The 19,084-nt window shown below is 31.0% G+C and overlaps 2 protein-coding genes across 3 annotated transcripts; one reads left to right on the forward strand and one right to left on the reverse strand.

Moving 5' to 3' along the window:
* The first annotated feature begins 13,119 nt into the window (after positions 1 to 13,119).
* On the forward strand, positions 13,120 to 16,651 carry LOC132938676 (ragulator complex protein LAMTOR2). The gene is made up of 3 exons (XM_061005650.1): positions 13,120 to 13,449; positions 14,024 to 14,186; positions 16,405 to 16,651. The coding sequence occupies exons 1-3, from the start codon at positions 13,382 to 13,384 to the stop codon at positions 16,549 to 16,551; spliced, it is 378 nt and encodes a 125-aa protein (XP_060861633.1). The 5' UTR covers positions 13,120 to 13,381; the 3' UTR covers positions 16,552 to 16,651.
* LOC132938674 (developmentally-regulated GTP-binding protein 2) lies at positions 16,649 to 19,012 on the reverse strand. 2 transcript variants are annotated; one of them, XM_061005648.1, is made up of 8 exons: positions 18,873 to 19,012; positions 18,686 to 18,774; positions 18,435 to 18,592; positions 18,118 to 18,288; positions 17,899 to 18,042; positions 17,571 to 17,836; positions 16,856 to 17,057; positions 16,649 to 16,794 (listed from the first exon to the last, which is right to left on the reverse strand). In XM_061005648.1, exons 2-8 carry the CDS (start codon positions 18,747 to 18,749, stop codon positions 16,708 to 16,710), a joined length of 1,092 nt encoding a protein of 363 aa, XP_060861631.1. In that variant the 5' UTR covers positions 18,750 to 18,774; positions 18,873 to 19,012; the 3' UTR covers positions 16,649 to 16,707. The 2 variants fall into 2 exon arrangements, with proteins under 2 accessions (XP_060861631.1, XP_060861630.1); XM_061005647.1 differs by having other exon boundaries at positions 18,686 to 18,946.
* Between the last annotated feature and the right edge of the window lie 72 nt (positions 19,013 to 19,084).

Raw genomic sequence — 19,084 nt, forward strand, 5'->3', positions numbered from 1 at the left:
ATAGACAACACTTACAATATTGTTCTAGATGAAGGTTATAAATATGAACAAACTTATCAATACATTTTTGCTATAAATACAATAACATAAATAACGTAAATTCGTGTGTGTTAAATACCATTACACCCATCTATGTTTAGAAAATGACCAATTAACTCAGAATAACTAATAAGCAATACCGTTAACTAAGATAGTATACACTGGACACGACAAGGTAGGCGGGTGGGTTGTGTGTGATTCTATTTTGTCACTGCAATTTAGTATTGTGGGGGGGGGGGGGAATCAGGTGATAATTTGTTATTCGAACCTCGTGGTCTTTGCACGTGGTGATATTGTTATTATATGTAATTATTGTCTAGTCGCATAGTTCCCCCCCCTCTACAATATTTACCGTGACATTTTTGGATCACGATTTTAGCCACCGTGTCCAGTCTATACTATTTTAGTTCACGGCAATACCTATGTGCAGATATAAAGTGCGAGATTTTAAAACAAAACCTAACTATGTGTAAACTTATCAGAATAAGTTTATGTTTAAATCATGAAGATTAGAGATAAGGAGATCAAACTTATATAACCGCCCGTTCGTAAAGTGGCCCGACATAAGTCGCACGGTTATTCTGCCACCACGTCGTTCGATAACAGTGCTACGTTTCACAATATAGCATGTAGTATAATAGGGATTATGTACGTTTTTCGAATTAAACTTAATTTATTATTCCTTACAAATACTTAATGATCTGGATCAGATCCCCCAACTCCTGTATATATGTTTTGGATCTGATCCACATCATCAAGTATTTGTAAGGAATAATAAATCAAGTTTAATTCGAAAAACGTACATAATCCCTATTATACTACATGCTATATTGTGAAACGTAGCACTGTTATCGAACGACGTGATCCTGGTGACAGAATAACCGTGCGACTTATGTCGGGCCAATTTACGAACGGGTGGTTATATAATTTTGGTCTCCTTATCTCTAATCTTCATGATTTAAACATAAACTTATTCTGAGAAGTTTACACATAGTTAGGTTTTGTTTTAAAATCTCGCACTTTATATCTGCTCATAGGTAGTGCCGCGAACTAAAATAGTATAGACTGGACACGGTGGCTAAAATCGTGATCCAAAAATTTCACGGTAAATATTGTAGAGGGGGGGGGGGGACTATGCGATTAGAGAGCTATAATAATTATATATAATAACAATATCATCACGTGCAAAGACCACGAGGTTCGAATAACAAATTATCACTTGATTCCCCCCCACAATATTAAATTGCCGTGACAAAATAGAATCACACACAACCCACCCGCCTGCCTTGTCGTGTCCAGTGCATACTATTTTAGTTCATGGTATTGCTTATTAGTTATTCTGAGTTAATTGGTCATTCTCTAAACATAGAATGGTGTAATCGTATTTAACACACACGAATTTACGTTATTTATGTTATTGTATTTATAGCAAAAATGTATTGATAAGTTTGTTCATATCACCGACTAAGATATACAGGACTGGACACGACGAGGTTGGAGGGTGTGGGTGGTTGACCACGAAATGTAATACAACGGGCAGTGTGCAGGGGGTATTTCCCTTTTAGCATTACTAACGCTGTCTTAGTGAATACTTATGGAACTATAAATTTGTGATGATGTGTTCTAGTTCCATAAGTATCCACTAAGTCGGCGCTAGTAATGCTAAAAGGAAAATACCCCCCCCCCCCCCACCCGAACACTGACTGTTATAGACATTTCGTAACCACAATATTCATCTCGTGTTCAGTCCTGTACACGGTCTTAGAAGATCTTCTAGTGATAAGGAAACCGTGATACCAGCTCCGAAGAAGAGCTCGCGTTGCTCCCGCGATCCTCTCGTATTATTTCCCTCATCTAGATAAATATTGTAAGTGTTATCTATTATCTTATCTATATAAAATTTCAATAAATCATTTAATTATGTGTTATACCTACTATCTATACAGTATTACAATTATTTGTTATCTTTGTGCAACACTTGTCATTAAATTTGTTCTATGACACATTTTTTGACAGCAATAAATTGTATACTATTAGGATAATACTCGATTTTTTATTATTTTATTTATTCGTATGGTCAGAAACACATAAAATAGGATTACGATAATCATTAGTTTTACGTTATGAGACTAAAGCATGAATGCCTTATACCCAAATAAAACAATTTTCGATTCGATTAAATTTACGAAAAAATTTAAGGTGTTTAAAACAGTGTAACACATAAAATAGGATTACGATAATCGTTATAATAATATTCTAGAGAAAACGAAATAGGTATAGTTGCATTTTTATTTAGGGACCCCCGCGGGAGGGTTCAGATCAGTGGCGGTTAAATATTTTGTTAGGGGAAGGGATGTGGCTGATTTTTTAACATATTATGCTATTGCTATTTGATCATTAAAAATATATAATTTATATGGTTACCGTTGTATACCAACATATTTGTAAGTTTTTATAAATATTTAAATTTATGTGGGGATCCATTCTCCCCCATCTTCCCGTTTGACGGCCACTGGTTCAGATAATTCAATCTACAGTTCTTGCCCCCTAGTTTTTTGTTATTATTGTGATTTTCTTCGGTTTGGATGTTCTTTGAGCCTGTTTTTAGTATTGTCCGCAATACTGAAATATGGATATATCTGTTGTATACCCCCAAGGAAGAATGGAACACGATTATTATGTCTATGGTACACAGACACAGAAATTTGTTTTTTTTTACATTAACGCACTTAACAATTATTGTACTTGTATGAAAATACTCTAAAATATTGTGCTATGGGTTTCGCCACTTAAAATCGTTTATGATCGCGGATAGCATACCTATACGGCGAGCTCCACAACGTAAGCTGTTTGTATGTGTGTCTTGGGTGGTGTAAACCTTATCAGAATTTTTTTGAGTGTATTCGAATGAGAAATGTACAATAAATGTACGTGTGTTTTGAGTTGTCTAATCCTGAACACAAAATAGTTGTATTATGTGTATAGGTACCGTATGAATATTGCGTTCGATTTACTTTCTTGAGTACAGCTCAACAACTGTACAAATGTACAACAGTTGTATTCATATTAATTTCAGTATTATGGACAAAACTGCGTTTTGTGTGAATTATTTAGCGTGTAGGTTAGTTTGCGTCTGCACGTAATCGTACAAATAAATAAATACTTATTAGTTGTTTCCAATCAATGGGCAACTGGGTTGCTCGTATGAAACTATTGCGATATTTTTTCTACGCCAGATTATGTCCCTGTTGATGCTGTACGTCTTACACTACCACTCCGTTAAAACCATGTACATTATACATTTTACAGGAAAACAAAATAGGTAATAGGTATACACGTTTCAATTAGAATATTTAAGACGTTTGAATATTTAAACCAAGGTTTACAGAGTTAGATATTACTATACCATAATATATAGGTATATAATTTTAACAAGACGGTTTTACAAATCATTTTTTAAACAACGGATGCAAAAAAAAACTAAGTAACCGTCAAGGTCGTTCAAAGGGATAATTATTTATAAGACTGTCATTGTCGCTATTCAACCATGGTCCGCACTTGAGTAGGTATAAACTATTCACATATCTATTCTATTATTAGCATAAAAATACACCACAGACACGCATAGTTTACTTTATATTATGACCACAAAATGACATAAATGGTCCTCAATCTTTAAAATTCTAGTTAATACATGTACAGTATATTTTTTCTAAACAAAATAACACAGTATGCGCATAATATAGGTACTATTTAGTATAAGTGGCCGCTGAAGTCAAGTTTGACCTCTGTCTGCCGAGAACGTAATATTTTGCGTTCTATAGGTGCACTTCACCAAGACATCAGTTTAATTAATTTTCGACAATTTGCGAGCGTAAAAGCAATTTATGCGTAATGTTTCAAATGTCAATTAGTCACGAATTCAGAGAAAAACAAATAAATACATAAATCGTTTCGGTGAAGAATCCGAACAAATGTTTATACATTGTCGTGTATTTACCTAAACAATAGCCTACAAATAAATGTGTTTTTTAAATTGCGTGTTACGGGTGTGACGTAGATTCGCCGTACGGACTTTTTAAAATATGTTCGTAAGTATATTATTTATACGTATAATTTACTTAAATTTGACGTTTTCATTATATTTTCATGTAATTGAAAAATTTTGGTTTGCTACGAACTTTACACGTATACACATTTCAGCACACAATAGACACGTTGCAGAATCAAACCAACTATTGACGCCATTAATAAATTAAATACTAGAAAAAAAAACAGCACAATAAAAACGTTAGTATACCTAGTGCCTAATTACATAATATTATTATACAAATTGTTTTATTATTATTTATTAAATATATTTATATATAATACAATTATTATTTATTATTTATTCGACAGTATAATATTATAAGCTACTCATTAATTGGCTGAGTAAATTGTGTAATTGCAGATTAGTGCTGCAGTATAATATAATATGGTGTACTGCTCTGTATAGCACGAAAATTGTTTGCTAACTTCGCAGTTCATTGCAAACCTGCATACACTTGTTATAATTCGTAAGCCATTTAATTTATTCTTAGACGATAATATAATAGTTAAATAGTATAAATTGGTATATTACTAAGTGGTGCTTTGGGTTCAAAGTGCAGTGTGATAATTGTTAAATATTTATTTTGTGAGGTTTTTGATTATTTAATAACCTCGTCCTCCCTATAATAGTATTGACGAATTGATATGAAGATATGCAGAAAATATCATCACTATTGTGCATTATTATTTTCATAATACCTACTTATTCCGAAAATATATTTGATGGCTCACGGGAATCTTTAGATGGTTTTAACATTTGCAATTGCACCTACATTATTGGTTTTTTACTTTATGTAAAATAAGTTCTTAACTCTCAAGGTATGGCAAATTTTAATTTGTACTAAATTTTAACAAATACGACAAAATTGTGATATTTTAAGAACATAATAACGTAGTAGAATATACACATGGCTGTCCATATTTTACTTACCAGTAAACAAACATAAAATCTGACTAAGTATATAATATAATTGATGCATAATATATACCCATATTAATTTCTATTATTGAGTCATGTTGGCAGAAGGAGATAACTCGTAATCTCTGAAAACATAACGATATTACTTCAAAGGTCAAAGTTAGAATTTCGGACAGTTAAGAGAAGTTGTTGATAATATTGTATGAACTATATAGTATATAGGTTTAACCACGTTCGTCCTTTTTACCGTATATAAATTTAGGACGGCGCTATGTGTATGCAATTTAAGGTCTTTTTTTAAGTGCTTATAATAGTGACAGCCGCTTGAATTGTTTCTTCTGTGTGTCATTTTACTCGAAATATTCATAGTTCATTATAATATTATATTGTTCACTAATTTACTATTATTTTACTACTAATAATAGTAAGTATCAATTACACCACTTCCTCGATGTATGGAATTTCTATATAGTACATTATGTATCTATATAACTTTTATACATCTGTAAATCCGTGAGACAAAACGTAATTAAACATTTTAAAGATTCGAGTTAAAGCTAATCAAACATATTTAATTTTAAACAGATAACCGGTTACCTACTTTTATATTTTTTATTCTAAACACGAATTATTAAGATATTGTCTTAAATTCGTGGTTTTAAGTACTTCTAATCTGGAAAACTGAAAAAGGTTTAATTTGTTTGGGCATTGCTTATTTGCGTTTATTAACAGATTCTAATATTTTGTTTTTTGGGTTACATGGAATTTTAAATAAATTTCGTTATGGTTTAGTTAGGTACTAGGTACATATACTCTGTTCCGGATCTAGGGGGGGGGGGGGAGACGCAAGTGGCTCAGGTGCTCTTGAGTTTACGAAAAATAAAAAAGTCATAAACATAAAATATGTATAAATTATACAAATAGGTATATTTAAAAAAGCGGGTAAGTGGATGTCGCTCTGCTGTACAGTAGGTTACAAGTGGGTCAATGTATAATGGATTGTATTAAACTTGAATTCAATGATATAATGTCATTGTATAAGAAAATCGATTCTGAGCGGAGACGGTTTACCAGTCTAGATTTTTTAAACTTTTATTATTTATTTTAGCCTTTAAGTTGGATTAATATTATAATATTATAACTTTTTAACCATTGCTACGGTGATACACAAATCATTAGAAATTAAAATCCCATTTTAAGCGGTTTTTCGTTAAGTCGTTTTTTCCCGTGGCATTAAATAACTATTGAGAAAATCGAAAAATGACCTCTCTAAAATACCGTCTTGATCCAATTTGTTAAAATATGATGTACAATGTACTGTATGTTGAAATCGAAGCATTCCTTCTGGTAGATATTGTGTATACAGGATAAAAAAAAAAATAAACACCATTGTAAAACCACTAGCTTCCTCGCTCCGCTAAGAATCTAAAAATAAATAATACGTATTACACAGTCATTCGTTACTTATTAACGCGTTAAACGCCGATGTCAACTCGTACATGACACGAGTAACTAAGCGCCCATGGCCGGTGTCAAAGGTGGCGCTTAATTTTCGTCAGGAACAATTAATTCAGGAAAATATTTGTCAGGAATTATGATGGATATAAATTGATTTCTTATTTTCCGAAAGGCACTTATTCCAGTTTTTTTATTTATAAATGGACGTGATCCTGGAATAAGAAAGTCTTGTCCAAAACCACTTTCTTTAAACTTAAATATATGTATACTGTAATTATTTTAAGAAGAAAACTTTCGATATCAGAAATTGATTTATCATTTTTTATTACCTATTTTTCAATGGTATATCTCATATTATCTAAATCATTTAATAATTAGAAAAACAAAAAATGAGCTGTCCTGAAAAATTAGAAAAATGGAAAAGGTTTGTCTTGAATTGAAACCCCTCAATTTATTTTCAAAAACAGAAATCATTGGTAAGCAATTTTAACACCTGTAAAATTAAATTATTTATTTTTATTTAAATTCAATACATTTCACCAGGGTTGGGATACTTAAAACATTATGTTTTGAACTCTTCAGTTGATATTATAAAAAAGTCATTACTTATTTTTTAAATGTTTATGTAGTAATTACTAATTAAGCAAACATTGAGCTTTGAGTAAAAAACATAAACAATTACCGAACACTCATAACTTAGTTCATAAATACATTTGGTTTATTCTATTATAATTATTATCCAGAAAATATGATAATCATGAAAAATTTACAATTTGACCAATATTAATTCATTCGTGATCATTTTAATGTTAGATTTTTTTTCAGTTGTACGTAATATTAAAGTCCAAAAAATCGTGTTATGTGCATTTAATTAGTTCAAGTATAATATTGAAATATTCTGTAATAAACCATATGTGTGTACTCTATACATATTTAAATATTTTTTAATTCTGTTGCGGGACATGAAACTAGACTATTGAATCATCAACTCTCCGCTAATAGAATTCTAAATTATTTAAATATGTATAGGATAATGAAAATGTTGGTAAGTGAGCTATAGTGTGTACTATACTTAGTGATGTGAGTCTCGTAAATTTACCATAAACAATTTTACTGCTAAAGTAAACTTACCGTAAATTTACAAAAAAAAATTTACCGCTCAAACGGTTGAGTGACCACTTTATTTGTATATGTTATTGTATTTTTTATTAAGATTTTAGGATTATAATACAAATCAGGATTTTTATAAAATGATAATGACAGTTACGTGATAAGAATAATTGTGATATGGTGTATGTGGTTACCACAATTTATTTTTATTTTATATTTTACTATAATTAATAATTATTAATCATTATTTTTAATAAAGAGATTAAATACTAATACTTTGTTTTATATTTATCTTGCCTCTTTACATAATATTGTGAAAAAAATCAACAGGTACATTATAAATTGAATTTTAATAAAAATTTACCAATTTTACCAATAAATTTACTTGGTAAATTACCAAAAAAATTTTTTACGTAAAATCCACATCTCTAACTATACTACCTATACTATGTACCTAGGTATCCAGTTTTCGCGTACATACGGTATATATGAAAACATTGGTTTCAATAATAAAAATATTTAGAATATAAAAATATACTTTTTAATTTGTATTTAAACATTATTTATTTTGTGTTGACACCCGGCACACCCCGTACTGCACCTACATAAGGGTGCTGCATTTTTATTAGCCCTGGGCGTCAAATTTCCTAGATGCGGCTCTGTCTATATACTATATACCTACTCATATTGATTACAGGTGGTAACTTTCATCTGAATAGTTCGGTCACAACATTCGGGTGTATATAAATTCCACCAAAATTACTTTTTTACCTTTAAGATACTTATTGATTGCGCCGAACTTTTATATTTTAATTCCGCCGTCTCTTATACTATAAACTTTTACAGAAAATTGATGACCAGAGGCTAAAAAAAATCTGTATTTACCGTATTTTACACTGATAAATCATCTAAATTTAGTCCAAAAATATTTGTATCGTTTTCAATATCGCATCGGAAAGAATTACTTATAGTTGCGAACGATTCATTAAAAACTGAATTCACAATTCTATAATATATTTTTGTTTTCACATACTATGGTATTGAATTTAAAAATACAAACTAATTTATATGAGAGGACAGAAAACTTGCACTCGACATATTAATAAAAAATAAATACAGCAAAAACAAAAATTATTTGATTAAAAAATGTATATAACATGATGGCGGCACCAGATTTTTTTGTCTGGGTGGGCCAAGCTGGGGCCACTGATTTAAAGGGAGGGCCAGTGGCGTAACAAAATTCGCTATCAAAAGTGCTGTATGATTTTCCGCCGTTATTGCTACCACCACCACACAACGAGTAGACCAGATTGTGTCAAAACTCGGTACGTCGCACACAAAAAATAATTTTATAAATTTTAAAATATTATGATGTAATTCTAAGCAAAAATACTTTGAAAACATACAGGGTGGGCTAGCCGGGGGCCGAGAAGATTTTAGGGCGGGTCGCTGTCCATCCTGGCCCACCCCTGGCGCCACCACTAATAACATCAATTGTTTACTATTATTAAAATCAAATGTTGATAGATTCTCTAATATTAAACTGACATTAAATCACTACTATGTTTCGAAAAATTACAATTATATTTCATTTTGTAAAATAATGAACACCGTCAGTATTTGAGTTATTGTACCTATGTATTGTAGTTATTGTATTTATTATTTAATATTTTACTGTTTTTTTTTCCATCATACTACCTATGTATCTATATTGGGCTGTAAGTCATATGAAATCGATAGCCGGACAGCCGGTGCCGAATTGATATTGAAACGGCGTAATCGATATCGTATGAGACGCAAATAACCCGTCAATAAATACGATAGGTTGCGTTTACGATTTAACTATTTGAATACCTACCATTACATATAGGTACTAGACAGTAACTACAGGGAAGTCCAGGGTTCCGGCTCCTACCCCCCGCCCAAAATATTTTGAGAGTAAAACCATTTTAGCTGTGATTTGTGAATATTGTCTATTAACTATTATATTAAGAAAAATTGTATATTTTTTTACAAGTAATAATAACGAGAATAAAGAGTTTTTATAAATTTAACGAAAAAATTATGAATGTCCACTATCGTCTGTCGATAGTAAAAAAATGCAAAACTACCCCGAATTTTTTTTCGATTACGGCCTTCTACACGGTTGTACGTTATTTCACATATTGTCTTAAATTGTGGTTTCGTCCAAGCATGTTGGCCGCAACACTTACCTGACAAAGTACCTATTAGAAAGTTATTAATGTCAACAATATTACGATTTATGGAATGCAAGTGACAACCACTCTTATCGGTCTTTATCATTATTCGGACAACTGCCAGCCACCATAGATAATATAAGATCTTGTATTATCTATGGAAAATATTACCACAGTTGAGTTCTATAATCTATAGTCACCAGAGCACGCTTCCCGTCTTATGAAGGCCTGTGTATTCATACTGTTAAAATAATACAAAATGTCTTAAAACTTAAGAATTAAAATGCTATTTTTTTTTTAAATTGAAGTTAGTATTTACAAAAACATCAAAATAAGTTTTTTTTTTAATCGAGTTGACATAATACATTTTAGCCTGTAATTATACATTACATTTGCATTTTAATCATTTGCAATATTTTTTATCGAGTCTACATCAATTATAAAATATGATGTATAATTTAGTCACTTCAAATCTTTAAATGTATATGACTATTATGATTCTGCTCCTAATTTGAATAGTAGTCTGGTAGAGTGGAGTATTATTTTCTAGTGCTCATAAAAAACTCTAAAAACATGTTTAAAATATTTTGCATATTTTATTATATGATTAGGTATATTATATATATAATATACTAGCTGATCCCGCTGGCACTTCGTTGCCCGTTAAATGTACCAATTCTATATGATTCAAACTTTGTTCAATTCGTTATTTAATATTCGGTGTATGGTGAATGGTGTTCAAAATTTATCTTAACTTTTCTGTTGCCCGGAATAAAAATTCTGATTCGCAGCAGTATATTATCAGGTAGGCGATCTACCAGCGATAGATCGCGGACCCCGTGCTGTTTGTACGTAAGTGTATGATTTAACTCTAAAGTATCAAAATTGTACAAAGTTTGTCATTTTTACTTAGTTCCACCTTCGGAGGATTAATATGATCAATTAATACAAAAGCCTAACGCAACCGTACTAAAATCCGATGAATAAAAAAAAAACAAATTTAACACTTTTTAAATTAACCTATCTTCTTCCCAGAGGTCTAATCTACACACAAATATTCATTTTTATCTATACTATAAAATGATAGCGTTTGTTTGTATGTTCGGAATAAACTCCGAAACTACTGAACCGATTTCGAAAATTCTTTCACCAATACAAAGCCACATTCTTTGTGAGTGTCATAGGCTAATTTAAAAAGGGAAGTGATCACCCCCGGTAGATGCTCAAACAGGAATTTAGAGATTTACGATAGAAATTTTATCACGTGAATAATTATAATCGTTAATTACTCCACTGAAACGCAACATTTTTGAAAATCTTTTCTTATTGCACGGTGAAAATATGAGAAGAACCTCTATTCCAAATTTCAAGTCCGTACGTTGAGTAGTTTTTGAGATACAGCGATCAGTGAGTCAGTGGTATTAGGATTTTATATGTATAGATAACTAATTATTGACTAACATTATCGGACTTTATTTATGCCTAAAACCTGCCCCGTGATATCCTCTTTTATTTAAAAAAACTGCATGACAATTGGATTAGAAGTTTCGAAGCCAAACCGTAACAAAGATTTCCTCTTTTGCTTGATTTCAGTTTTATATATATAGATTATAATATTATTCAATTATAGTTATCTTATAAACTTTAAATTAATTTTGAAAAATTGTTTATTTTTTTTGGTGTTTTCTTTTTTTTTGCAACTTGCTCGTTTTTTTCTTTTGCAAGTGGATATCATTCTTGTTTTGACATAATGCGTTGTAATAAATTTGGTTAATATTTGATTGTGTATATATTTCTTCAATAACTACAAATTATCTTTGAAAAAAGGTGGGTAAGTGGATGTCGCTCTGCTGTACAGTAGGTTACAAGTGGGTCACTGTAATAGATGGAGGGCCAGTGGCGTAACAAAATTCGCTATCAAAAGTGCTGTATGATTTTCCGCCGTTATTGCTACCACCACCACACAACGAGTAGACCAGATTGTGTCAAAACTCGGTACGTCGCACACAAAAAATAATTTTATAAATTTTAAAATATTATGATGTAATTCTAAGCAAAAATACTTTGAAAACATACAGGGTGGGCTAGCCGGGGGCCGAAAAGATTTTAGGGCGGGTCGCTGTCCATCCTAGCCCACCCCTGGCGCCGCCACTAATAACATCAATTGTTTACTATTATTAAAATCAAATGTTGATAGATTCTCTAATATTAAACTGACATTAAATCACTACTATGTTTCGAAAAATTACAATTATATTTCATTTTGTAAAATAATGAACACCGTCAGTATTTGAGTTATTGTACCTATGTATTGTAGTTATTGTATTTATTATTTAAAATTTTACTGTTTTTTTTTCCATCATACTACCTATGTATCTATATTGGGCTGTAAGTCATATGAAATCGATAGCCGGACAGCCGTTGCCGAATTGATATTAAAACGGCGTAATCGATATCGTATGAGACGCAAATAACCCGTCAATAAATACGATAGGTTGCGTTTACGATTTAACTATTTGAATACCTACCATTACATATAGGTACTAGACAGTAACTACAGGGAAGTCCAGGGTTCCGGCTCCTACCCCCCCGCCCAAAATATTTTGGGAGTAAAACCATTTTAGCTGTGATTTGTGAATATTGTCTATTAACTATTATATTAAGAAAAATTGTATATTTTTTTACAAGTAATAATAACGAGAATAAAGAGTTTTTATAAATTTAACGAAAAAATTATGAATGTCCACTATCGTCTGTCGATAATAAAAAAATGCAAAACTACCCCGAATTTTTTTTCGATTACGGCCTTCTACACGGTTGTACGTTATTTCACATATTGTCTTAAATTGTGGTTTCGTCCAAGCATGTTGGCCGCAACACTTACCTGACAAAGTATTAGAAAGTTATTAATGTCAACAATATTACGATTTATGGAATGCAAGTGACTTAGTGAAATAGTAACAAGCAGCCCGAGTGCGTACGTCTGATTCAGACTCCCCGACTCCCCGGCCGTGAAAGTGAGAAACTGAGAACAGTGAGAACCACAAGTCACGACTGTTGTACATCTGTCATCTATTACATTGTAACATTACTCTATGGTTGGCGCCGAGGAGCGTAGCGACGAGTGCCGCTAGCATGGCATCACTTTACGATGTTTTTTTCAAATTGGTGTCACTGTAAAATGCTGGTATATGCTGGTATGGTATAATTGTGGTATAAGCTGCCTTATCATTTTTCGGACAACTGCCCCCAACCCTATCAGAGTGACGACACCTTATCAATGCACCTTGCAGAATGGTCACAGCTTATCAATTTCAATTGCCAATCTTCACAGACAAGCGTTTTAAACTCGAGAAGTAATAAAACTAAGACTGCCTACGAATCATATTGAACTTATTTATGCTACGAATAACGATACTTAAATTAAATTATAGAAAAAAGATATTAAGCTAAAAATTTAAACAACTAATTATTATTTATATCACATTGTAAATAACACTCGCACACATCTGTTAGTTTATATACTAAAATAACTTTTTAATTTGCATTGTTAACTGTAGTCAAAATGTTAAGACCCAAAGTGCTGTCCCAAGTTTTAAGTCAAGCTAATAGCAACGGTGTTGAAAACACCATGTAAGTTGTAATTTATATTATTTAAAATTAAATAAATATGAATAATTATCTATTATATATAAATAATATATTTAAACTTGCAGATTAAAGTAAACAGTTTTAACAATATATAAAACATGATATTATGTCAATGTAAATCAATTTTTTTGGTTGAATAAATATACTTGATGTATATATTATGTGTATACAATTTGGGCTAGTGAAAATAATAAATATTATACTAGACTGTTTTACTTTATCAATAAATATTTAGTTGTGTGTTCAAAAAAATTATATAATATTATCTATAACATTTTGTTCACAAATTACCGAGTGATAGATGAAAAAAAATGTGAACTAAAGGGTAGGTATATATAATTTGTACATAAACTAGTGACTGTTTCTAATTGGTTGATTGATCCACCGGCTGTCTTCATTTAATACAATTGATTAATTTATACTAAAAATATTATATTTTATATGGAATGTTTGAATTACTCAACCGGAATACATTAAATATTTTAATCACTGAATAATTGTTGTATAATAAGTAATTATTATATTTTATACTACTATTTTTGGTTTTATAATGAAGGCTATTGACACACGATGGAAGCTTATTGGCTTTTAGTGGTTATGGCGATAGAGATTCAAGCATCACAGCTATAATTGCAGCTAATTTGTGGAATACTTATCATAAGAATGGTTTAGCCACATTGAAAGAGGATCAATTGCAACTGGTTCTCATGGACTGTACGGTAATAAAATACTAAGAATTAAGCTTAATATTTTTAAATGTTATGTTCCTGTTTTTAATTATGTTTTCATCTGTCTAACTGAAACATAGTTATGTGAGAGTATTGGTGACAATGAACATGGCCTGGAAAACTATGTTATATTTAGATGTGATAGAAATCCATCTACAATTAAGCTACATAGAGGCGGTGGTACTCTTATTGCTAAGATATATGTTACTTACGTACATCACCCACCTCCGCAAATGTTGAGCACTTATTCGTTAAATTCTCTACTTTGAACATCTCATTTATTATCTCCTCGGTATATATTCCTCCTAGTAGTCCCTTTACTTTATATGAATCTCATGTATCATCTGTTCAAACTATTGCCTTAGCTAATACTAATTGCAAATTCATATTTTGCGGGGACCACAACCTACCAGATATCTCATGGTTCAATGATAACTATGGTCTATTATACTCCTCTCCATCAAGTCACTGTCTTCCCGAATCATTCTCATATCTAAATCTCTTCTTGCTAAATAACGTGTCTAACAATCAAGGTAAACATCTTGATTTTATTTTCTCAAACAATTACAATACATATATTGAAAAATCTTCATTTAATGTCGTCCCCTGTGATTCTTATCACCCTGCGCTTGACATCTACCTTCCAATTATAGCTAATACTCCTTCTCTTGATAAGTCCCATACCTACTTTAACTTCAAGATAACCTGATACCCAGAAATACTTAATTTCCTTAACTCATTTAACTGGCCTGAAACCATAAACAATCTTAACGTAGATTCAGCCACAAATGCACTTTACGATGCCCTCCATTTTTCTATCCTACAATTTGTACCTAAAAATAGATATGTAACGTCCAAGTTCCCCTCATGGTTCTCAAAAGATCTAAAGTCCATTGTTCTTGTAAAAAAAGCACACACGGTCTATAGGTCCTCCAATAAGCCGCTAGATTACGTTCACTTATCTAACCTCCGTTAAATCTGGTTTTGGCGAACCTCTTCTGTCCTGGTTCAAATCATATCTGTCCGGTAGATTTCAATTTGTAATCTATGGATGTAAGTCTGAGGTCCTTCCTATCACCTCGGGAGTTCCTCAAGGTGGCCATTTTTAACCCTTTATTTTTGCATTATTCATCAATGACATAAAAAAAATCATCCCTAATTGTAATTTCCTCGCCTTTGCTGACGACATTAAAATTTTCCAAATTGAATCTATAGAAGACTATTTTGCACTGCAGGTTGAACTTGATAATCTAGTTGTACGGATAAACTCGATCGGCCTCCACTTAAATGTCAGTCAATGTCTTTTTTTCGCAGCAGAAATGGCATAGTTCACAACTATACCACCAATGATATTATGTTTGAATCTGTTACAAGTAAAAGAGACCTAGGGGTTCTTCTTACCGCTAATCTAAATTACCACTCACATATACAATCGATAAGTTGCAAATCCTATAAGATGTTAGAATTCATAAGACGTGTTTCATCCGACTTTAAACTGTCCTCCTCATTAATCATTGAGCGTGTTCAAAGGCTCTTCCTCTACTTTGCAGGTCGTGTTCTGAAAATCAATCACCTTGTACATGACTACATACCTGTCCTACATGAACTATTCCTAGATACCTTAGCAGACAGAAGAGCTAATGTAAATCTAAAATTCCTTCAGAGAATTATATGATGCGCCTACTCTCCTATCCTGTATACAATTTTGAGTACCTCAACATTCCACACGCTCTACTACTCCATTTGTCGTACCTCCAATTATAGTCGCAATCGCCCCATTAACAGGCTAATGCGTCTAGCAAATGAGTTAACCACCTTTTCGTAGGTTAGTTCTGGTTACCAACACTGTTATAATCCAAATTATACTATGTTCTGTGAATTATTTCGAAACAATTTTAAAACTATTGTAATAATAAGGGTTTCAAAATATTTTTTACCTTTGTAAAATTGCGTTAATTAATAATAAATAAATAAATAAATTTTATAAATAACACCTATCAATTTTAAATTAATTTTTTTTGTTACTAATTAGAATTAAATATTATATTCCATAATTTACATTCTTTAACTTCTTATTTAATCAAATTTCCAATTAATTTGTAATACTATTCAAAGCTTTTAAAACCATCTATCCAGAAATGTTATTTTATAATTTTTTTTTTTTCTTCGACCAGAATCTAAAATAATGTTTGTATTGTTTGTATTGCAGGAAGGCAGAATTGCGATTAAACAAGTTGCTAACATTTTATTATGTTTGTATGCAAATCGATCAGTGGAATTTGGTTTACTTAAAGAAAAAATAACAGCTTTATCCTCATATTTAGATGGTCCACTCAGACAAATTTCAGCATCTTAATACGAGAAATTCAGCAATTATCAAATATAAATATTATGCTTTAATTGTTTTATAATTTGTAATCATCACTAATATAAATATATATTATATTCATAAAGTATTAAGTAATATATATTTTATTATTAGTAAATTCTTTTTTTTTCATGTAAAATATTTTTATTTTTTCACAACTTGTATAACATCTTCATCATGCATAATATGCTGCAGGCCAACTCTTTGAGGTGAATATTTTGTACTTGTACCCTAAAAACAAAATACATACAAATAAATATCATCCACATTTTTGAATCGATCAAATACATACCCAAACTAAAGCATATTTAAATTGTTCTGCCAAGGTACGATGTATTGAATGACAAACATGTTCCACAGAAACACCTTTTCTTAAAATTAAGCAATCATCGAAATCTGGTGGTTGACCTGGCTTTTTAGTATATACTCGAATCAATGATAAATATTGCCACAGAACTTCCAGTAAATAGTCAAGATTTAACTTCATATTACAGCTAAAAATAAAATGAGCATTTTATATTTTTAAATAGTAAAAAGAAATAAGAATTGTTATTATTTTAATCAAGGGTGGGGGGGGGGGGGGGGTAAGGGACTTTAGTCCATCCACCTTGGAAATTGTATATATTGTGTATTTATTTATTAACCTAATAAAATATAGTTCATACAACTTAAAATCTATAAATTATAAAATTGTTATTATTGTTATCAAATCTTATCTATCATCTATAATGTACTAAAATTAAATTGTATTTTTTTATGAACCCCCCTCCCATTTCAGGTTTAATAAGTTATTCACACATTGTTATTTGTTTAGTACTATATTAAATCACCTATACAAAATGTAATTTAGTTACTCCCTCAGATCCGTTCCAAGATGGGGGGAAATGTTTAATAGAGAAGAGAAGATAGCACGGCACTACACTCTAAACATTTTTGTGATCTAGTCAAGAAATATATTTTGGTAAAATGTTATATAAGCTAAAACTATAATTAATACTCTTTAATACCTGACTACAACACTATTAGGTTGTCTGGCAATCCTGTCAACTTCCTCGATAGATATTTGATCAATTTTGTTGTAAACATACATACATGGTAAGTAAACACGATTGTCAGAAATCACATCAATTAGTTCATCAGGTGTACAATCTTCTCGAAATAGGACTTCTGCATTGAATATTTTATACTCATGTAAAATAACTTGAACTAGTTTTTCATCAACTCTGCTTAATGGGCAAGTGGCATTAAATGCCAATCCACCACCTTTCTTTACCTTTATAATGAGACATACACCTATCAGGTATTGAGAACAAATCATAATATTAAAAATATTACCTTGAAATAAATATTTGGCTTCCGTTTGTTTAAACGTATTCCAACACTTTCCAGTTCTTTTTCTAATAATTGACGCTGAATATCTTGCTTTGTAGCATCCAACATCATCAATACTAAATCTGCAGTCCTGGCAACTGCTATAACCTATGAATAAATTATTTATGCAATACTTTTCAAGTAATTAAATAAATAAATGTTTTATTCTTAATATTTAGTTACCTGTCTACCACGTCCTTTTCCTTGAGATGCACCTTCAATGATACCAGGTAAATCCAATAGCTGAATATTGGCATCCTTATATTCAATTACTCCAGGAATACAAGTCAAAGTAGTAAATTCATAAGAAGCTGCTTCACTTTCTGTATGTGTCAACGTACTCAAAAGGGTTGACTAAACCATAAAATATAAGTACAATAATTACTTTAATTTAATTTGAGAAAAACTTTAAAACAAAAATTAAAATAATAATTAAAATTGAATAATTTTTTTATTTGGGGGGGGGGGGGCGTTTAAAAAAATACCATAATCATACATACTTTACCAACAGATGGAAAACCAATCAAAGCCACTCTAGCATCACCAGACTTTAACACATCAAATCCTTCTCCTTTTTCTTGTTTTTTAGATGGTTCCAACAATTGAGCACGATATTTCGCAAGTTTGGCTTTTAATAAGCCCAAATGGTATTCGGTAGCTAAAATTAGGATTATATTATAAATATGAATATGAAACGTTTTATTTATTGAATAATAAAATATATTAATATTAACTGCAACAATTATTTTACCTTTATTTTTTTGAGTTCTGGAAATTTCTTTTTCGATTTCCGATATTTTTTCGAGAATACCCATAGTTTAACGAATTCATCAACATAAACTAAACCCAAAAATAGAAAATATATATCTTTGACAAATGAAAACTTAATAAAAATTAAAAATGTAATGAAAAAACAAACTAAAACTTAGAACCCTAACCTCATATGCCGTAATGCCGTGGATGTGTGTTGCATTAGTGCCGTAGTGGTGAATGCCGAATGGTGATACGCGACTACGAGAGTTGTACAAGACATTTAAAAATTAAAATAAACGTTATCAAACTTTGATATCAAATAAATATCATAATATTAAATATCCTATCAAAACAATATAATAATGATAACGTGTTTGTATCGGCACGCTCGATTTCC

This window comes from Metopolophium dirhodum, chromosome 2 (genome assembly GCF_019925205.1).
Source record: "Metopolophium dirhodum isolate CAU chromosome 2, ASM1992520v1, whole genome shotgun sequence".
Classification (NCBI taxonomy): domain Eukaryota; kingdom Metazoa; phylum Arthropoda; class Insecta; order Hemiptera; family Aphididae; genus Metopolophium; species Metopolophium dirhodum.